The 21,929-nt window shown below is 42.5% G+C and overlaps 1 protein-coding gene across 2 annotated transcripts in view; it reads right to left on the bottom strand.

Moving 5' to 3' along the window:
- Lrrc72 (leucine rich repeat containing 72) overlaps nt 1–21,929 on the bottom strand; it is a 40,915-nt gene that overhangs the window by 4,301 nt on the left and 14,685 nt on the right. For both annotated transcript variants that reach the window (XM_005343848.3, XM_013347707.2), the window contains 4 exons: nt 10,552–10,633; nt 9,398–9,508; nt 1,878–1,967; nt 361–513 (listed from right to left, as the gene is read on the bottom strand). In XM_005343848.3, the coding sequence (XP_005343905.1) occupies nt 361–513; nt 1,878–1,967; nt 9,398–9,508; nt 10,552–10,633 (436 nt within the window). The remainder of the gene's footprint in view (nt 1–360; nt 514–1,877; nt 1,968–9,397; nt 9,509–10,551; nt 10,634–21,929) is intronic.

Below are 21,929 nucleotides of genomic sequence, written 5' to 3'. Positions count from 1 at the left end.
AGTGCTAATTTCTGGTTGGTAAAATTACAAGTGATCTTCATTTTGCCTTAATATTTTTCCGATATCATAAAAAATGTCTACCTGTTGGTAGTAACACTGACAGCTTATCTTTGGTCCTTTTTACTGCACTGGATCCTGGAGAGCGGCTTCATGGTACCCCTCACTTTCACCATGCTGCCTCAGGTAGATGAAAACTGGGCTATTTATTGCATCAACAGGGAAAGTAGGGAGTTATAATGTAATACTGGAGATTAATCAGAAGCTACTTCACTGTAAGCAAGGTAAGTTGCAGTTATTATGACAATCAAGTGTTCCTGAAGCTCCCTGACTTTTAATCTCCTTCTTGTTCTTACACAGTACCTGAAGGGAGTTTTGACACTCGCTTTTGCAGTATTGTTGATTTGGGGTTCCAAGAAACATCCACTTTTCCTCCGAATGCTATCGATTGAATGATATGAGCCTTTTTATGGTCAAAAATGGTGATCTTGGATCTTCTCTCCTTCTCTGTAACTTCTGAGAGAGACAAAAAAAGACGGTTTGTAGAATGAACACAGACATACAGAGTGATTGCCAAAGAAAACTGAGCAGCGAGGCTGCCTGAGTAGCCAAATCAGTGAGCTGTGGTGCAGGAGAGACCCTGCCTCAGTACACACGGAGGAGGGGCAGCAAAGGAGACAGCCAGTGTCAACTTCTGACTTTCACATACATGCGCACGCGCCGGCACATACAAGTGTGGCCACCTTGGAGCACACATACACACAGAAATATATTCTGCTTATGTATGACCATCTTGTTGAACCAGATTTCATGAAGGGATTTCAAAGGCATGCCTATAATCTCACGAGCATTCAGGAGAAGTCCTCCTGTCACATGGTGGAGCTCAATCATGGTCTAACACACTCCTGGGACTTCAGCACATATCAGCGTGTGGCTGACGTGGCTGACGTGGCTGACATGGCAGCAGGGAACACCCTGACCCCTCACACTGTTGGAAAGGAGGCAGTCGGGTCACGGAAAGACTTCACACAGTAACGACTCATGAAGGATCTTCTGTGGACTTAGAAAGGTAGTGGGGTGAGGGATAGACCATATGGTACTTGGGGTGAATTAGGCCCCAACAGTGCACAATGGAATTCCTGAGCATGGTTTGTGAATATATGGCTTCTACAAACCAAATATACTAGTTTACAGGAATAGATACATGTAAGAAGTCCCCGTTTAATAATACAAACTTACAGAATTTCACAGATCATTTTTAGAATTTAGGCCTCAAGAAATTTGCTATAAATCATTTTCGAGATTATGAAACCAGTGTCAGGAGGCAAAGACTTTGGCATCAAGAGCTGGAGAGATGGCTTAGTGATTAAGAGCACCGGCTTCTCTTCCAGAGGCCCAAGTTCCGTTCCCAGCACCCACATGGCGGCCATAACCATCTGTAACTCTAGTAGGAGGGCATTCAACATCTTCTGGCCTCTGTCGGTATAAGGCATGATTGTGGTGCAGAGACCCATATGCAGCCAAACACATATCCATACAAAATAATAAACAAACCAAAACCCAATTTGGCAGCCATTGTGCTAATATCTGAAGGTTGAGCTAAAGGAGAGACTTGTCTGCCCCCTAGGCAACAGGCTAACCTAGTTAAGCAGAGAGACTTGTCTGCCCCCTAGGCAACAGGCTAACCTAGTTAAGCAGAGTTCCTGAGCTAGGGCAAATTCCTGAGAGCTGGCACGTCGTAGCGAATGACAGAACAGCTCCCATTCACAATTGGTTGGTGGTTTGCTTTCATGAGGACAAACTGTCCCAGGTGTCCTGCACCCTCTGAAGCTCTAATTCACAAGACAGATTCTGTTTCTTTGGGAAAGAAGTATTCTTACGCTTCCAGTCGAGCAGCTCCACTCCCGGAAGGTGGTAGATGATAGTCAGACGGTAGAGGTTATACTGGGATAAAGGGTTTTGGTACAGAGCTGCAAAGGAAGAATCCAAAATAAGAGGTCAGACTTCACAATGGTTCTTTGTTACCATCTATTAAGACAGAAGATGCAAGGCTTGTGAGCAGGACAAGGATCATCCTTGAAAGACCTGTTGTCCAGCCCACAGTCTCATCATGTGGTTCCTTAGAGCCCCGTCCATTTCCCTCTTGGTTGTTTTCATTTGTTCAGAGTTTTCTGATTGCCACGGCCCATCAGAATAGTGCTAGCTTGGCTCAGATCTGGCACAAAAGAGGAAACTTGGATTGTCCATAGGTAAGTTTGACAAAGAAGAACTCGATGCTAGCTCCATGTAAGTCTTGAGGCTGCTTTTCATAAAATGCCACTCGGAATTGTACTGGTCTAGGGAGTACTGGGTGGGGGCTGGGCAGAGATGGGCAGTGACACAGTACACTGGCCAACAGGCTTCTCCCTAAACCCTCACTGTTGCTGTGCTCTGGGATGCACAGACCAGCAGCACCGGGAGACCTCAGTGAGCAGAGCTGCACAGAAGTGGATGCTCATTATCATTTTGCTTCTGTTCGCAGTACTTGTGGGGCTAAGGGATGGGCAATGAACCTGATTCTGCAGCACAGGGATGGGGAGGGAGCGGTGGTGGGAACAGATCCTGGGCAGTGTTGGGGAGGGGGAGGTGGTGGGAACAGGTGCTGGAGAGAAAGCTGCAGTGGAAACAGCTCAGAAGATCCTGGTGCTTCTGATGTAATCATCCCTAAAGAATCAACACGGCGGGACTTTTAAAAATGCTTCAACTAGAAAATTTGAGTGTTTTATTTTCTGGTGACATATTTCATCTGTTCATTTTTCCATAATATTAAATGAGACTATTTAGACACATTGTGAAATGAAGTTTTTGTGACTTCCACTGTGGCATCTTCAGACTGCTTCTGAAGAACACCTAAAGCAGGGGACCACTAGATGGCAGTAGAGCAAAGAGCTCCCGCTTCCACACAGCCATGTCCCTCAACAAGACATGGCTCCCTTACTTGCTTGCCAAACTTAAGAGCACTGCTCTTAGACTATTCATAAGACACAGAGGACTTTAACAAATGGAAGATTGCACCAAACATCAGAGCCCATAATGGATGATTAACATTTAGGATGTATAGTTTGCAACATAAAGAAGACCGGAGAGGCACGTTTAAAAAACAACAAATGCACTAAAAATTGAAGATAAACAATATCCGGATGTATTCTCTGTTAATAAAAGACGTTGAGATGTGTGTTGTATCAACACAAGCTTTTCTGGATAGTCAAATCTTTACATGAGCTCTAAAGGGAGCTGAAGTAAGCCATGGCAGATGGATACATGTTAAATGAACAAGGGAAGATATGGGAAGACAAACAAACAGGAAGAAGTGAGGGAAAAGACAGGAAAACTGGCTTAAAGTTTGCTCTTAAAGGAACGTAAAGAGGACCTGCGTGAAGTTGATCTGAAAGGGTGGACAGGCACACAGAGACCACCAACTAGCCTGACTCTGCTCCCCAATGCTGGAATCACAAGCATGGACCATCAACTAGCCTGACTGGGGTCTCAGGGCTCCTCCTCCTCTGCTCCCCAGTGCTGGAATCACAAGCATGGACCACCACTGGGCACAGTTTCCATGGTTGCTAGGGAAAGGATGCAAGTCCTCCAGTGCTTGTGAGAGGAGCGCTTGACTGAGCTGCTTCTAACTGCATCTAAATAAAGCCCCAGCCGGGAGAGCAAAGCCACTAGACAGAGAAGCCCATGTGCTCCCTGTTCATCCTCTTAAGACAGAAAACCTGGGGCAGAAAGGTGGCAAACCTAACAGTCACCTTAGCCTCTGAGGACATTTCCTGAGAAAAACAAGTCAAAAACAAAACAAATAATTCGGAAGACATTTCACCATTATTCTTCGCTTTTTTTCTAGCTCCCGCATTTTAGAAGGAAGCAATCTTGCTTTTAGTTCCCTTCATCCCCACCTCCCACATCTACGCTAGTGTGTATTAAATATTCTGGATTTATGCATTTTAGATGACTGGCCCTAAAATTACCATAAATTAAGTTTCTGAGATATGAAATCAGTTTCCTGTGTCTAAGTGTTCTGAAAGCCGTGTGTGATGTATGGGCGGGCACATTCCTGCAGCGGCTATGAAGCGAAATTGCTTACACTTTCGCTTTCAATAGGTTAATACTATTTAATCCACCTTTCCCTCTAGGCTACTTACGAAGCACACCTCAGTGGCGCCAGCACTGTCTTGCTTATCTTAATTTGGAAGACGGAGTCTAAGCAATTTACATTTACCCACTAATATATCAAAATGTCTCCGCCACCTTGCTGCACCAACTTGAGTTAGATGAGTCACACGTGCGGGGCTCCTTAATGAAAGATGACAGGAAGACACTGAGTGACAGAGTCATCTAAATAATTGGCTCCCATTGACTTAAAGAAAACAAAACAAAACAAAAAACCCAACAACTTCTGAAGCAGAACTTAAAAGCCATCATGGAAACAGATCCAAATAGTCTTGTCATTTTGGTTGTGAGCCTTGGCCTTTAACAGCTGAGCCATCTCTCCAGCCCAAAGATCCAAACATTCTTAGAACACTTTAGTAATAATAATAAATAATAATCATAAATGCTTTATAACAGGTTATAGAAGTCTTATTTTTATAGTTGCATATTAATAATAATAATAATATGAACTGGGCTTCTAGCTGGGTGGCTACAGTGCTACTATGATGCCCTGAGTTCAATCCTCAGCACGACACAAAGTGAAGTGTAGTGATATCCACCTGTAATCACAGGGGCAATCACAAGTTCAAGGTCATCCTTGGCTACTTTTGGAGTTAGATATCAACCTAGGCTACACGCGAGACCCCTGTGCACACCACAGAAGGAAGCTCAGCTACGATCAGACAGCTAGGTTTTGAGGTCACACAAAGCCGGATCTCCATCTCTCTTGGTAGCGCTATCTGCTTCTAACCAAATTTGTGAGCTACCACTCCACACACTAAGAAAGGCAACCATCCTTGCTTCAACAGGGAAACTGGGATAGAGCAGAGATGGGAAGGGGGAGAACATAACATCCCCTTCCTCACAGAAGCAGCCGGGGACAACCTAGGAGTTCTGTTTGCTTCATAGACTGTCTTGTTGGAAAGAGGTTGTCCACCACCCTCAAGGGCATTACAGACAGACTCAGAGGAAGGGGCCTTGAGGTCCAGCATCCTTCATCAACAGCTGAGAAGAGAATGCTGAGGGTAGGACCTGGGCAGACACAGAGCCCCTCCAACAAGATGTGTGTTGTGTCTGAAACTCCATTAGGAAGTGTTGGACTCTAGCGTCCAAACACCGAGAAGGAGTCGCCCCCAGAGACCATCTCACATACTACAGCCGATGCAAAAGCATGAGGATTTTATTAATTCTGTCATGACAAGGTCCTCCAGCATTCGGGAAGCCGAGGGACCTCGAATAGCGGGTACAGTCTACTTTTAAAGGGGCCACAGAAGCAAGGGGGGTTGTTCTTTGACTATTCTGATTGGCTTATTTGAAAGGACTATTACCAATAATTGACTGGAGAACTGTTGCCAGATCAGATGAGGTAAGAGGTCATTTTGACCCCGTTTCCCAGGGGACCGAAACAAAGCATACGTATATGGGTAATTGTTCAGGAACTGAGTACGTGCGAGTGTAGCTGTTAGGTCCTTGGTTCCCAGGGGAGGAGGGGAAGCACTATGGCACAGAGGCTGAGAGGATTCAAAAATGGCTTTAGGATTGTCTTAAAGTCTTACAGAAGGTTATGCCTATTATGAAATGCAAGTTGCTAAGTGGATTTAGTGTGATGTGTGCTTCCCCTATGTATGCTGTGAATATGTTCTACTACCATTGGTTAATAAAAGAAGCTGTGTTGGCCTACAGCAGGGCAGAAAATAGCCAGACTGAAAGATATAGAGAGAGAGAGTAGAGAGAGCTGGCAGAGTCAGAGAGACGCCATGTAGCCACCAAAGGAGACAGACACCCTGGGAACCTTACCAGTAAACCACAAACCTCATGATAACATACAAAATAATAGAAATGTGTTAACTCAAGATGTAAGAGTTAGTTAATAAGAATCCTGAGCTATAGGCCCAGCAGTGTTGTAATTAATATAGTTTCTGTGTGGTTTTTTAGGGTCTGGGCGACTGGGAATGAAGAAGCAGCCTGCCTACATTAGCAGAATGTAGAGAATCTGAGAGAGAAGAGCGAAGAGTAGGAACAAGGCAATGGGTTAAGAGCCTTATTGATATTTTGCATTCACTGCTGTGTGCTGGTTAGTTTTATGACAACCTGACACCAGCTAGCACTATCTGAAAGCAGGAAACCTCAATTGAGAAAAATATGTTCATCAGATCAGGATGTAGACAAATCTGTAGAGCATTTTCTTAATTAGTGATTGATGGGAGAGGTCCTAGACCATTGTGTGTGGGCCATTCCTGGGCTGGTGGTCCTGGGTTCTCTAAGAAGGCAGGCTGAGCAAGCCACGTGGAGCAAGCCAGCAAGCAACACCCCTCCATGGCCTCTGTACCAACTCCGGCTTCCAGGCTCCTGCCCTGTTTGAGTTCCTATCCTGACTTGCTTCAGTGATGGACTGTGATGTGAAGTGTAAGCCAAAGCTTTTCCTTCCCAGCTTGCTTTTGGTCACGGTGTTTCATCAAAGAGCAGGCTGGCAAAAGGGAGAAGACTCGTTCCTGGTACAGTGGCCTGACACATGAGGATTCCCTTTTGCAGAGTTTGGAGGGCAGAAGGGAAACATGGAACTTCACAGGGAGGGCGTGGAAAGGTAGACCTCCTGCAGAGTGGAGGTGGGGCCCTGCCTGGCCTGGAAGACAGGAATTCCAGGCACCAGACCTCACACTCTGCTTCTGGCTACAGGCCTCCCTGAAGCTCCCAGCCCTCTGTCTCCTGGGCAATTGTTGGCAATTTTTCTCATAAATGCCAGAGGAGGGTGCAGTGTTGAAATGGGTTGAAACCTTATCCCCAGGCTGTTTTCTCACCCTCGGAAGAACTTATGATTGAAGTAGAAACACTTTACATTTTTACATGGTTTTCTTACTTGAAAAGAGGAAAATTGCAACATTTGAAATGCATAGTTTTCTCGTTTTAACTAGCCGAGTCTATTCTAAGATGGCAACAGGGCTACTGAGAAGCTACTGTGAAGACATCAGAACACAGATGTTAGCTGTCTGCAGAGTGTTCACCATTTCCTCACGGACTGTCTGCAACCAGAATAGGGCATGGGACCATAAGCTACCAAGCATTTCCAGTCAGTTCAAGGAAATGACCCATGGCAGGTTCCTCAGGCGGGACATGTGACTGTAACCCAAATGATGTCACCAGGGTTTTGTAGAGGTGGTTTTAACTGTCTTGACAGGATGTTTTATTATCAGACCGGCCTCTAAAGAATGTGGGTATTTCATCCCTAACTGAAGCCTGACATGTGTGCACAGATGTACCCTTGATACCAGGACCTGGGTTCAATTTTAGGTTTATTCAGCTCTGAACCAAGCATCTTGGTTCAATGCATAGCCCTGTTTCCTATGAAGGCCAGGGGTACATACTATCCTCTGGATGTTGTACATAGCCTTACTTAAGTGATTAATTTTACATGCAGCAAATTGTGCAAATAGCTCCTTCAAGAACCTTGTCTACAAGCTATATAATTGTAAACCCAACTGAAGCCCTGATCAGGTTTTTCTTCAACTTTGGGATCTGTTAATAAATGCAGAATCAGATGGTGAATGAATGATTCCCTACACATCAGATAAATAAATTATAAACATTGAATGAATGAATCAATAAATGATTAATAAAACAAGGCATAGATGTGTTTCTACACTAGTAATTTGGTAAATCTCTGAGCCTTGTATCTTCACCACAGAGGAGAGAATAATTCCAACCTCATCACGGAATTTCTGTGAAACTGAAATAGTATTGTAAGGAAACAGTTTCTTAACAGGAAGGGCATCAGAAATATTACTATGCGATTATTGTTTGAAGCAGAGGTTCTAGGGAATCCATTTACCGCTTAGCAGAATTTCTAGACTCTAAGCATCTTCTTTATTTTATTTATATCCTACACATACAATAATTTGGTTTTCTTGTCTCAAAGTAGCATCAACAACAAGAAGTTTTTCTTAAGAATTGCTTTGGAGAATCAGCTCAGTGTGGGAAGAGATTCTGGGTGATAGCTAAGAGCCTACTTTATAGAAAAACAATGATAATGAGAGATCTGGGCCTAGCATACACCTTTAATTGTGGAAACAGTTGCTTGACACAGAGGGTTAGATAAATAGGCAGACCAATCCAAGACTCTGATGGAATACCAGAGTTTGGGAAAAATCCTAAAGGCAGGTGATCTCAGCACACCTCTAGAGGAATTCCTGACTCGCCAAGCACTCTTGTGTGTTTTTTTAACTTTTCACTATTTGCATTTTTAAAAGTCTACTTTAGGTCCCTGAGTCACGTCTTTTTCAGCGCATTAGAGTTTTCTGATAACAGTGAAAGGCTACGGAAACTTTAGTTCCGCTATGCCTTAATCAGAACCATCACGGTCAACACTAGGTTATACAATTCTGAAAGATGAGGAAGAGAACACGCCTGTGTCTTGACAAGCAGAGGTCTCCAAGCCCAGGTCTGCAAACCTCTTCGGTCACAAGGCTTTCCACCTGTACACCCAGCATCACCTGCCTTGTCTTGTAGCTGTGTGCATGTTTACTATAGCAAGACTATTAGCACATTGAGAGGTGAGCTTCACCGATCAGTTTTGATCTGTTCCACTTCAACAGTCAGTGTCTGGCTGGGCACCACTCAACAGATGTGAACAAAGGCTATTTCTCTAATTCGTAAAAGCATCAATGATTTGTTTTGTTAATTTACTTTATTCAGTAGACCTCATGCCACACATATTTACCTGCTTAATACACACAATTCACGCACAATCAGGAATGCACCGATCTGAACCACTTGTGGGCACAATCAATCTTAAATCATTTCTCAGCCCAGAGAAACACCATACCCCTCTGTTTCACCCGTCACCCTGAATTCCCTCATCTCTCAGCCCTGAGACACAAATGCCTGTAGCCTCTGCCTGTGCAGATGTGCCCATTAGAGACAGCTCCTACAATTAGAATGGTGCTGCTGACTTCTGAGATCAAACCGCGAGTAGGCTTGGACACACATTGCTGTCTGCTACTTTGGTCATTTCATCTTTCATGACCCTACCGTTCTACTAATGATTATTTTCTATCTGTTGCTCATGTGTTAAAAGAAGAGCAAAATCTAGTCACGTTCTAGAGAATGGGTTAAGCCATCCAACGGCAAGCTTGCTTCTCTCGGCTGGTCTTCGGAAAGGAAACCCAGCATCGTGTGCTATCGCTGCCTTGACTTAAGGATGTAGAGAACTGCGTACTTAGGGTCTTTAGGTTCTGCATTCCCTTTAGCTCCTTCACCATAGCCTCAGTGTTTGTTAGCTCGTTGTGGTGCAACAGGAGAACATGCAAGGAAGGCAGGTTATGCAGGCCTAAAAAACAAAAGGTTTTTAGATGAATTTTTTATTGACAAATATAAAAATCTCTTCATAGTAACTAGATGTTATAACTAAGCAAGAGAATACATTACAGCTGATAAAAAAGTGAATGCCTATCAATGATATCCTGAGTTATGATTAAGCGTACAATAACAACACCTGACTGGGATGTGGGCTGTTGCGTCATTTCTTGCTACTGTTGCTGTGTCAGCCATTTTTCTGTGGCAATGATTTTGATGGTTTGAATATTATGTTTGAGTTATACTTGTTCTCTTTGTTTTTGCAATGTGTGTACCTGTACATGTAAGCCAGCATTACTTCAAATTATAATGCAAATCAAAGAATAATTTCTCATCCATTCAATGCACTCTTTTCAAATTGCTTAGCTGGGTGTAGAATGGGAAACCATATATTCATTTCATTTTTGTTCTCCTGAATGGTACATTTAAAATCATTTGTAACATAAATGAAAGTGGGATGAATCTGTGTGATAATCAAAGTATGCTTAAATTGGAATAGTTTCGTCCTTACCAGTATAGGGGATTATCATGGGAGGGTTAAAATGTTTAACATTCTGGTTTCATGATTATTTCATAGCCAAGGGCTTGCTCCAGTAACCCACCATGTCTCCTGATCATGGCCTGTCATACACTTGTATACCTGGCTTGAAATTGTACAGGAACTTGACTGGTAAAATCCCAGTCAATAAAATATTTTAAGACAATGTATAGTTTTTATATTTATTCTTACTCCTAAATGTTGCTATACTTAGGTTCCTCAGTAGCTAGTTTGTATCCTACTGTGCAGTAGAATGGTACTACTATAAAAAATACTCCTCTTATGTTTTGAATAAGACATGTAATTTTGAACTAAAAAAGCAGTATAACGTATTTTTAAAAATTAAATGTAAATCATTTAAAATAGATATCACATAATTTTAGTAGACATGATAAGAGATTTTTTTATGTTGTTAGCAATCATTACAGTTAAAAATTATTTAGCTAAAATTATTCAATCAAGAAAGCTTTGAGACATACCTTCTATGTCAAATATTGCATTGTTGTTTAGATACAGTTCTGTCAGACAATAGTTTCTAGTCAAAAATGCTATCCCATGTAGCTGAAAACGAAAAACAATATGTATTATATTTGTAATCATACGACACCATCAGTGTGGCTTTTAACAACCACAACTACTGTGGCCCTTTTGGACTGGGCTCCAAGTTGTACCTGAACTCCTTTTGGTCATGGCTGTGTGAAAGAAAAGATGTTTTTAGGGCAATTTAACAACAGAGCTCTCTGAGCATGCCTGGGCCAAACTGTCACTGGCCTTCAGAGCCGCTGTCACCTGGTTTAAGGTTCTTTTCCTAACAGTGTTTATCCAGTTGTTCCCTGGATGGTGTCACTGGACGTCCACACACCAAGCCCTCATCTGTTACTAGGAGCCGAGGACTCTCTAAGATAAAGCAGAGCCACATCTCTATCCGTGGGGACCATGGTTTCTCTTGTCTTCCACATCCTTTCTTCCCGGTACATTACATTTCTGATCACAGGTCAGAATCAGATCCAGGCCAGCAAAACATACCAAACCATGCCATAGTGCATTGACACAATTCTAGAGATTTTCTGAAATCATTCTCTGATTTTCCTGCATTTCCCAACTATTTTATTTTTGCATTCTGGATATCTTTCCTGTTTCTCTGGACATCTCTCTGGTCCAGAGCTTGTTAGTAATGTTCTAATGCAAAATTTTTCTCTTTCACTGCTCTAGGGCACATCTCTTTTGCTGTTCTGATATCCTTTGCACCCACAGAAGCAAAGGCCTCGTGACCTACATAAAGGACACAGCTTTGCTAAGGAGGGTTGGTGTTAACAGCTCTGCAAGCCACAGCCACAGCTAGAGCACCGGGCACAGCGTGGCCCTCCTCCTTCCCCTCCTTTGTTCTTGGTTGTTTCCTCCCAGGCTTTATTTCCGTGCTCATGAGTGCAGGTGTGGAGGAGGAGGGAGGACAACTTGCAGAAGCTGCTCCTCTCCTTCCAGTGTGGCTCCTGGGGATTGAGCTCAGGTCGCCCTCTGAGCCACCTCGCTGGCCCCACCTCTATAATCTTACCTGAATATGCTGAGACACAGTAGAGCACAGGACAGGGGAAGACACATTCTAAGAGTGGCAGATAATTAAATTGAAGAGCGTTTGCTTTACTGCTCCATGCGGGACTATCTCAGGCGTCTGGGCAGCTGGGAAATGAACGAGCAGCCTCTCACCAACAGTACCTTTGCAAGCCGCTGGGGAAAAGGAAGACCACTACAAATGGAAAACGAAGCAAGAACGTTCTAGAACAGTGGTTCTAGAGCCAGGGTGCTACATCTTTGCTGCTGCCAGCCATTCAGAGCAGATAATCCTCTGCTTGTTCTTGCATGGGGCCACCTGGACACAGACGTACACACAGTAGCATTCCTAGCCATAACTAGTAGATACCAATAGCACACACTTAGCAATGTGATAATAAAACCTCTCTAAAACAACGTCAAAGATCTCAAGTGGGGAAATAAACAGTTTAGAGTTGAGGGCTGATGACTTAGGGGCATGGAGATGAAAGAAATAGAATATGGGGCTGGAGAGACAGGTCCATAGTAGTTAAGAGCACTAAGTGCTCTTGCAGAGGATCTGGGTTTGGTTCCCAGATCCAATGAGCACCTACGCAGTGGCTCATTCCATAGGATCTGTTGCCCTCTTCAGATATTTGTAAGTTGATGCACACATGTGGTGTATGCACACGCACTCAGACACAAACGGGCACATGAAATAAAACATCTTTCAAAAGAGGACACTCATTGTTTATTACAGGTGAGGCATTAAGCTAGATGTTTTTACAGATATTTCCTAGTGTGATCCTCAAGAAAGGATCATATTGTTTATTTTATGTTATTTATTTTTTCTACCATCTACCCAGGAAGAAACTAAAGCTCAGAAAAATTGAACAACTTTCTGAAGGTACAGAGAATGTAATTAGCAAAGTCAAGATTCAAATCTTAACTTGACTGATGCCACAGCCAAACACTGGCAAGTGTCAAGCTCTTTAACTCGGGGGTACCTCTGTATAAATGACCTATGAGTCATTCATTTGAAAATTAGGCTGAGTCATGAAACATATTCTATAAATTAACTTAGTTCTTACATTTTAGCCATCACCTCCCCAAATGTCTAAATGTGTATGCGTGTTTAACAATGTAGAATCTGGCTTCAAGAATGATGTGTGATTGTAAAACAAGATCACAAGACTCTTGTCAAGTAATCTCAAAATCATACACGCAATCAAAACTCTTAGTAGATCAGATTGGGAGGGATGGACCTCAATACGTTATGTCTTTGATGAACTCACAACAGCTCCAGATGTGAAAAGCTCAAAGCTCGTTGGCAAGAATAAACAACCCCATGCTCTTACCCCTTCCTACACACTAATAAAAGTCCTAGACTAAAAGGGCCTTTTCCTAGGAGAGGCAGGAATGAAGTCATTGTTAGATGCTGATGACAGGATCGTAAATGTAGAAGACCACCCCTAGCAAAACATTGCTAAAATGGTCTAGTATGGACATGTGCACAGGTGTCATATTGAAAACCAGCATTATGTATAGTTAATACATACTGATAAAACATTTATAATGCCTATTACAACTGATCAATGGATTTAAATAAAGTTATAGGACACAAAATAAGCACACACACTTAGTTATGCTTCTAGATGGTAAGAAGGCTGGGGATGTGGTTCAGCAATAGAATATTTGCCTGGCAACCCCCAGCACTACAGGAAAATGGGATGAAAACCAACATCTAGGTAACAATACGAAGTTATTGTTAAGTCCCAGAGGGAGATTAAGAAAATAATAGTACCCTTTGTAGTTATAACAATGAAAATATTTATATGTTAGTTTAATCAAAGAGACAAAATAACCTTTTTACTGGAAACTGTAGAAAACACAAGTAAGAAGAAAGGCATCCCTTGTCCATGACTTAGAATTAGCCATGCTGCCCAGAGCACTGCAATTTCTATCAATTTCCCAATGACACTTTTTTAAAAAGAGAGAAAAATAGCCTTAAATTCACATGTACCCACAAAAGGCCCCAAATAACCAACATTCCTTGAACAAACACAATAAAGCTGGGTCCATTCTACTCCCTGATTTTAAAGTAGCACAGCAGGCAACTGCCACCAACATAAAATGAGAAACTCTAAACAATAAAGGCACCCCAGAAACAGGCACACATATTTATGTCAATTGATATTTTAAAATTAATTTTTATTTTATGTGTATGGATTTCTGCCTGCGTGTATGCCCGTACACCACCTGCATACAATGCCCTAGAGTCCAAAAGACCATCAGATCCCCTAGACCTGAAGTTATAGATGGCTGTGAGCCACCATGTGGGTGTTGCAAATCTGACTCTGGCCTTCTGGAAGAGAAGCCTCTGCTCCTAACTGCTAAGCCCTCTCCCCAGCTTCCCAGATGATTACGGAGATGGTACCAAGAACATACACAGACAAAAGTTTTGTATGCGCAAATGTTTTTGGGAAAACTGGTTGCTCACATGTCGAAGAATGAGACTGGGTCCCTCATCTCAAGCTGTATGCAAGATATTATCTCATAATAAACGAAAGACTTAGAAGATCTGAAGTTATAAGAGAAAGACTACAAGAAAACACAGAAAAAGCCACATACATTGAGTGACCCGGCAATGAATTTTTGGTATAATCCTCTAAGCACAAGGAATAGGCTGAGAAATAGATAACCAAAGAAATAAGAAAACTTGAAGAAACAGCCCACAGAGTGAAAGAAAAAAGATTAATAGGTAAAACATATTAGAAACCAGAAAAGGAAAATGAAACAAAGAAAAACTACAGCAGGCAAACAACTGGATTGAAAGCGGGTCAAGGAGAGTGGTTCTGGGGTCCCGGGGCCAGTGGAGCTCTGCAAGGGTCACCACGCTCTTCGCTCTGGCTCTTCCTCGATTCTCCTCCACTGCCCTGCGTTCTGCCGAGGCAGCGGCTCAGAATGTCCAGGATGGGGTGTGGGTGTGGTGGGAGCCAAGAACGAGAACAGCTATTGGCTGAGCATAACTACATGACTATGGAAGAGGAGCGCTGCCTTACCAGTGATAGGCAGGGCCAGCTGTTTGAAGTTATCAAGGCGGCCACCATGCCTAGTGCCTCCTCAACACACCTCTGCATAGACAGATTCACTGCAGACCAGCTCCGCTGTCTCAGCTGTCTCTTGAGAAATCAGCCTAACCCAGAACTATCACCCTTCAAGTTTATAGATAGCAGATTACTCTGTTCTTGCCTGGTCCTGGAGCTGAAAAAAAGCTGCAGTTTACCTAACAGCGTGCACAGCTGTATCAGAGTCTCGTTAATACAAACACATGTAGTAGGTATTTGATGGAGAAAAATGAGCAAAGGACCTGGCCAGACGTTTATGAAAAATGGACCATAAACATGGCTAACAGGTACATATGCAAAATTTCTCTCATAGCCAAGCCACCACCAGTGGCATATGCCTTTAATCCCAGCACTCGGGAGGCAGAGGCAGGGGGATCTCTGTGAGATGAAGGCCAGCCTGATCTACAAGAGCTGGTAGCAGGACAGGCTTCAAAGCTATAGAGAAACTCTGTCTTGAAAAACAAAAACAACATACACACACACAAAACAAAAACAAACAACAACAACAACAAAAAACCTCTCATGATTAAACTATATTTAAAATATAGTTTTAAATTAAATTAAACTAAGTTAAAATATATTATTAACAACAGCGCAGCAACTCCACCATCATTACCATGCTTGAAGATATTAGAGGGGATTTTTGCCTTTGAAACAAAAAAAAAATCATAAAATGGTATCTCCATAAGACTAAGACGCCCGGAGGATTAAGGCACTTGCTGCAAGCCTGACACAGTGGAAGGAGAGACCCAACTCTTGCAAGGTATTCTCTGACCTCCACATGTACCATGGTACAGGTGTGCCATCTCTACCCCCAAAAAACTAAATCAAAATGTAACAAAATAAACATTTTAATTACCTCACACCTTTTTAGGACAAATCTATATAAAAGCTGACAAATGGTGTCAAGGACATGGAAGAGCTGGATCTGTGCTACACCGTGTTGGGAATGTCGAAAGTGTAATGGCAATGGAGGGCGTTCCTGCAGTCTGATCAGCGACCTCACTTCTGTGTGTATCCAAAAGGATGAAATCAGGGTCCCAAAGACTTATCCCGCACCCCCACATTCACTGCTGCTGGATTCAAAATAGCCTGGGATGAAAAACAACAGGGAAAGGGATTACAGACAATCAGTAGTTTATATAAAATGAAACATTAGTCTTTAAATATGCAGAAATCCTCCACTGTGGCATGTCTGAACTTGGAAGAGACCATGCTAAGCGGAAGAAGACTCCTGAAGGATGGAGGCAGTAAAATTTTACTCATGAAGTTTCTAAAATAGCCGGTCTCCTAGAAGCAGAAAGCAAAGATGGGTGATTGTGGCCTAGGGGAAGGGGAATAGGGACGTCACTGATCAGTCTGCATAAGTTAGAGCCGGAAGTAAATTCCAGAACTCTGTTAGGAACTACGGTACTTGTAGCTACCAATATGGCAGTGTAATTTTAATATTGCCAAGGTTGTAAATCTCATGTTAAGTATTCTTTCCTCCCAAACAAGCAAGCATGACCCACAGGAGCTTTTGGAATCTTGAGTGAGGTACTTGGTTGTGACAGTGGTTTCATAGATGTGTGTATTTGCTCAAAGTTTTTGAGTTGTACATTCCAAGTGTATGCAGTTGTTTGTGCATTAGTAGTACCTTCATAAAAATGTTAGAAATCTGGGCTGGAGAGACAGCTCAGACTTAAGATTCCTTACTGTTCTTGCAGAGGACTAGAGTTTGGTTATGAGCTCTCGTATCTGACAGCTCACAACTGCTTGTAACTCTATCTCTACTGGTCTCAGCCTACACCTGCACACATGGATGCATATACATACACACATAAAACTAAAATGAATCTATAGAAAACAAATTAAAATTTTAACACATATAGTAATTATGTAAGGGTAATACAAAAGATTTGCATTTTACATAAAACATAAACAAATGTATAATTTTACTGGATTACATGTAAAAAATAAAACTTAGGGGCTGGGTATGTAGTTCAGTGAGTAGAACATTTGCCTTACATGTATGTACAAGACACTAAGTTTTTTAAAAGACCAGCACCACTTAAAATTGCATAATGTAATGGTGGTTTGTGCTGCTGTTGTTATAGGGGCGGTGGGCTGTGTCCCACTACTCTGGAAGGCTCCCGGAGTAGCGGGCTGCGTTCCCACCCAGCTCCGCATGGCTAGCTTATGCCCCAAAATAATTACACGGAAACTGTATTCTTTTAAACACTGCCTGGTCCATTAGTTTTAACCTCTTATTGGCTAGCTCTTACATATTGATCTAACCCATTTCTAATATTCTGTGTAGCACCAAGAGCTGGCTTACCAGGAAAGATCTTAACTTGCGTCTGTCTGGAGTTGGAGAATCATGGCAACTGCCTGACTCAGTTTCTTTCTCCCAGCATTCTGTTCTGTCTACTCTGCCTACCTAATTTTCTGTCCTATCAGGGCAAGCAGTTTTCTTTATTAGTTAACCAATGAAAGCAACAGATAAGATATAAGACCCACCTCCATCATGCTACATGAGACCTTGTTCTTAAGAACAAAAATATGAACAAGAAAACAAACATTTAGATAAAAAGAGCACTTGAAGATTCAGAGTTTGAAAGTAGCCTTTCAGAACATGGTGGGAGCGTTGGAAAGAAAGACAAAGGGCTGCAGGATGCACAGCAAAGCATGGAGACTAAAATTAGGAACCTGAGAGGAAACTGCAAGAACGCTGACCTACGTTCAGCAGTTAGGTGTGTGTGTGTCATATGTGTATGTGTGTGTGTTTATTATGTGTCTGTATATGTCTGTTTGCATGTGTTTCTGTGTATTTTCCAGAAAGAGAACAATGTGTATAGACAAGGAAGGAATGAAAATACTTAAGAAAACTTCTCCAAATTAAAGACAGGAAATGTTGGGATTGAAATATTGTCAAGTTTAGTACAGCAGATGAAGACGGTGCATGCCACCACAGCTTTGTTCCTGCTGCGTGATAAAGTGCTCTGACGAATACCAACTTACGAATACCAACTTACGGGAGAGAGAATTCATTTTAACCATCCCAGCTCGGAAGTTGAGGTACAGAGGAATTAAGACAATCGGTCACATTACCTCCGTGGTGAAGAGCACAGACTGATGAATGCAAGTATGCTTAATATTCTCCTCACTTTCTCCACTTAATACAATTCAGGACCTAACCCCAGGCATTGGTGTTGACTGCCAGAGGCCAGGTCTTCCTGTAACAACACAATCAATGCAATTCCCCGCAGACCAACCTTTTCAGGTGATTCTAATTGCGTCAAATTGAAAACGAAAACTAACCATCACACTTATCAACACAAATCATGGAACGTCAGAACACCTGACCACCAACCCAAACTTCTACTGGTAAAATAATATTTGAATCTTGGTTTAAATTTGAGGACTGAACACACACAATCACAGGCATTCACAGTAAGAAAACATGTCTGACCCGCAACCCTTATTTAGGAATATAGTGGAGGAAAAGGAAGACAGGCCCTCCAGGAGGTGGGAGGTTTCCTTAGGGTGGTCGTAAAGGTGGACAGGAGCTGCAGACAGACCCAGAGGTCAATCAGCCAGAGCACTTCCAAAGGGCCTGGGCAAACTTAAGACAATGGGAGGAACTGAATGCATTCAGGTGTGTTCCCTTGACAAGCCTTTGGACTGAGTAAGTAGTAACAGTGTTGAAAAGGAATGCTAGTTTGCTAGAGCAGATCAGGGAATGGTTGGCTGAAATAGAAAAGAAAATCCTTCACGGTTGTAGAGGTGATGTCTGTGGCTGAGAAGCGGGTGGGAGCGGTTTTAGTTCTTGGGCCCCTTCTGGCTTGTAGAAGCCATCTTCCTCCGGTCTCACGTGGGCTTCCCTCTGTGCATATGAAGCATCTCTTTGTGAGTTTTAATCTTCTCTTTTATAAAATTGCCAGCCATATTGGATTAGGGCCCACCCTTAATACCCCATTTAACGTAATTACTTCTAAATACCCTATCTCCAATACACTCATTCACACAGGATCAGGGATCAGGAATTCTCCATATGAATACAGGGAGACACAATTCAGCCCTAAAGGGGGAAAATCAAACAAGAACTCCAGGGAATCAGAAGCACAATAAAGGAAAAGTGGAGTATAATACATGGTTTAGCTCTGAAAAGCATACTTTGTCTTAACAATCTAATGAGCGAATATTGATTTAGCTGAAATTACAGTACAACCACATCAGGAGGCCAGGAAGTGGTAAGTATGGATGTGTGTGGCACAAGAAAGGGAAGGAAGCAAACCCTCCCGTTCCTTAGTGGGAGCCAACAGCTGCTGTGCAAAGGAGTACGGACAAGAACTAGCAATGCCGACCGGCGTGGGGTTGGCAGAAGTGCCGGGAGTTGGCGGAGCATCACAGAGAAGAACTGAAAGGTGTGCATTTGAGGACAGCAGATGGGGCAAGCCACTGGTCCGGCTGCTAACTCGCAGAACTACCTAATCCTGTAAACGTTTGCTCTATGAGTATGTAGTGGATTTAAAATAGAAATCTGCTCAAAGGGGCAGAAGGCCGAGTCAGGGTGTAGCCGTGACTGCATGAGTGAGTGTTTTCATTAGTGCCCCATCTGCCCCTCAGCACTCATTGTCCTGGTGAACTCGGAAGCAGTCAAGGATACAGCACTTTGCAGGAGCTGCTTAAAGGGATTATGGAATCTGATAGACACTGACAGAGCCTGCCTCTCCCAAGCCTTCAGTTCCACATCCAGCCATGAAATAGTTGCTCTTTCTGGGCCATTCTCTCAGGAATCATTATTTCTGTTCCTTTAATTTATTTTTATCTAATAAAACTTGAGAGATGCCACAGTTTCTCATAATCGAACCTCTTCTACGTAATTCCAAGGCTTCCTCATCAAGTAATTCTTCATAGAAATTAGATTGTACTTTCTGTCAGACAAGATGCTGTCTTCTCCAGATGTCCTGCAGGTAGGCATGGACAGGATCCAGACCAAGTCATTGCAGCATATCCACTCTGTACTTCAATCAGCAAACAGCAAGGTGAAATATTGAATTCACTCTTACGGCAGAAGAGAAGAGACAGTGTTGTCCATAGAGTGAGCGTGGTGGCAGTGTGGACACAGTCTGTGCGCGGCGCTGGTGCTGCCGACACCAACAGTGCTAGAAGCATGGGCTTGTGCGGCTCTGTTTGCACAAATCCACTCTCCAATGCGGTTCTTAATTTTCTCCACAGTTGCATTTGATCCCAAGAATTTTGTGAAGTTTATTTCTAAGCCTCATAATATCCACCCAGTATCTTTTCAATAAGTATGTTTCCTGCTTAAACAGGAGGATAATATTTCAATTCACTTGCATAGGTGACCATGTGAAGAAAAATCCCTAACTGTGAAGTCTAATAAATAGGAACTAAGACATCAAATTAACAAAAGGAAAATGTTGAGGAAAATATGCCTAACTTACTATCCTCGAGGTTATAATTGATGACGAAGACATGTCATCTGTGAGTCATTGACAAATCGGAATTTTGCATTTATGGGAAAATTCTAAGGTTTTAATTTACTCATCCTTCTAAAAAGCAGGCAGTGCCAGGCTGCTGAAATCTATTGGCAAGGCAGTGAGGAAAAACAAACAAAAGGCCCTGACTTTGTTGTAGTAGTAGAGAAAGATTGGATAAATAAACATGCACACACAATAAGTAAATTGTGCACTATAAAGTGGATAAATGTTGTGGGAAAAGGCCTGGAGATGGAAAAGAGGGGCTGTTGCTGTTGGGAGAGCTGGCTTCCAAGGAGGGATGCTTGGGAAGGCTCTGTGAAGGAGGCAGAGAGAAGGCTAGCCTGTCTCAGACCAACACTGGGAGGAGCCAGGGCTAGACAGACAGACAGACAAATGGTTCCCGGAAAGGCTGGACCGGAGTTCCAGGCCCAAGCGATAGCCGGGAGCTCCTTGTGCAGCTTTGTTTCCTCTCCCTTGAGCACTTAGCGCAAGCGACAAGGAGCACTGTCAAATCTGGATTTGAGCAGAGGCTTGACCTCTTTGCACTTAGGTTTCCAGAGGCCTTTTTTGCTGTTGTTGTTTGCTTGTTATTGTTTTTTGTCCTATTGAGTGATTCTTAGTAGTGGGGGCTATTCCCCCCATGTCACCAAGGGATAACTGAGTATGTGGAAACAGTTTTGGTTGTAATTAGTGGCAGGGAATGTCCTAGAAACCAATGAGCAGAGGCCATGGATGCTGCTTAATGTCTTAAGAAGGCCAACTCTCACCTTCAAGAGTTATCTAGCTTGGAAAATCAGTAACATCGTGGCTGAGAAACCCTGGGAGCAAAGACTCCCAGACCAGAGGCTGAACCATATGGAGACGGTCTCAGAAACTCTACATTCATGTGCAAACCAACTTATTTATGTTTGAATATTGAAATACCAGTATGTCTTAAAGTAGAATTTTAAGTATTAGTCAGAGAAGAATCTTTTAAAAATTTCATTATTTAAATATTTTTAAGTCATCATTGAGTTACCCGCAAATGTCATGAATTTGCTTTTCTTTGTGGCTGTATAAAACTCATATATCACATTCTTCATCCATTCATTGGTTGACTTCCATGGGAACTGCATAGGTTGCGTTCACACTAGCACTGAATGAGCTCCCCTTTCCCAATATCCTTACTAGCATTTCCCATTGTGTGTTTTTCTAATGATAGCCATTCTTACTAGAGTGCGGGAGGATCTTACAGAAACTTAAATTTGAGTTTTGTTTGAGAGAATTTTAATAATATAACATATAGGTGGAAAATGAATTAAAAACTAATATTCACTCTAGGTTCCTAAATTCATTTCTACTGTGTTTCTGCCTAATGAATTAAAACAGTTTGTTCATTTTATCAAGGCTTAAAACATATAAACTTAAAAAAAATTAAATTTGTGCCAGGCAGTGGTGGTGCATATCTTTAATCCCAGTACTTGGGAGGCAGAGGCAGGTGGAGCTCTGTAAGTTCAAGGTCAGCCTGGTCTACAAGAGCTAGTTCCAGGACAGGCTCCAAAAACTACAAAGAAACCCTGTCTTAAAAAACCAAAATAAACAAACAAACCGATAAATATTTTCACTTACCCCCTCTTATTTGGAAATTACTGAAATTTGATGTAAACAGTTTCCAAAAATAAGTTACAGTTCTTTCTTTAAAAGAGAAAGAAAGAGAGATGGCTATGCAGTTCCGAGCTC

This window comes from Microtus ochrogaster, chromosome 1, assembly GCF_000317375.1.
Source record: "Microtus ochrogaster isolate Prairie Vole_2 chromosome 1, MicOch1.0, whole genome shotgun sequence".
Classification (NCBI taxonomy): domain Eukaryota; kingdom Metazoa; phylum Chordata; class Mammalia; order Rodentia; family Cricetidae; genus Microtus; species Microtus ochrogaster.
This window is presented reverse-complemented; position numbering and strand designations above follow the sequence as displayed.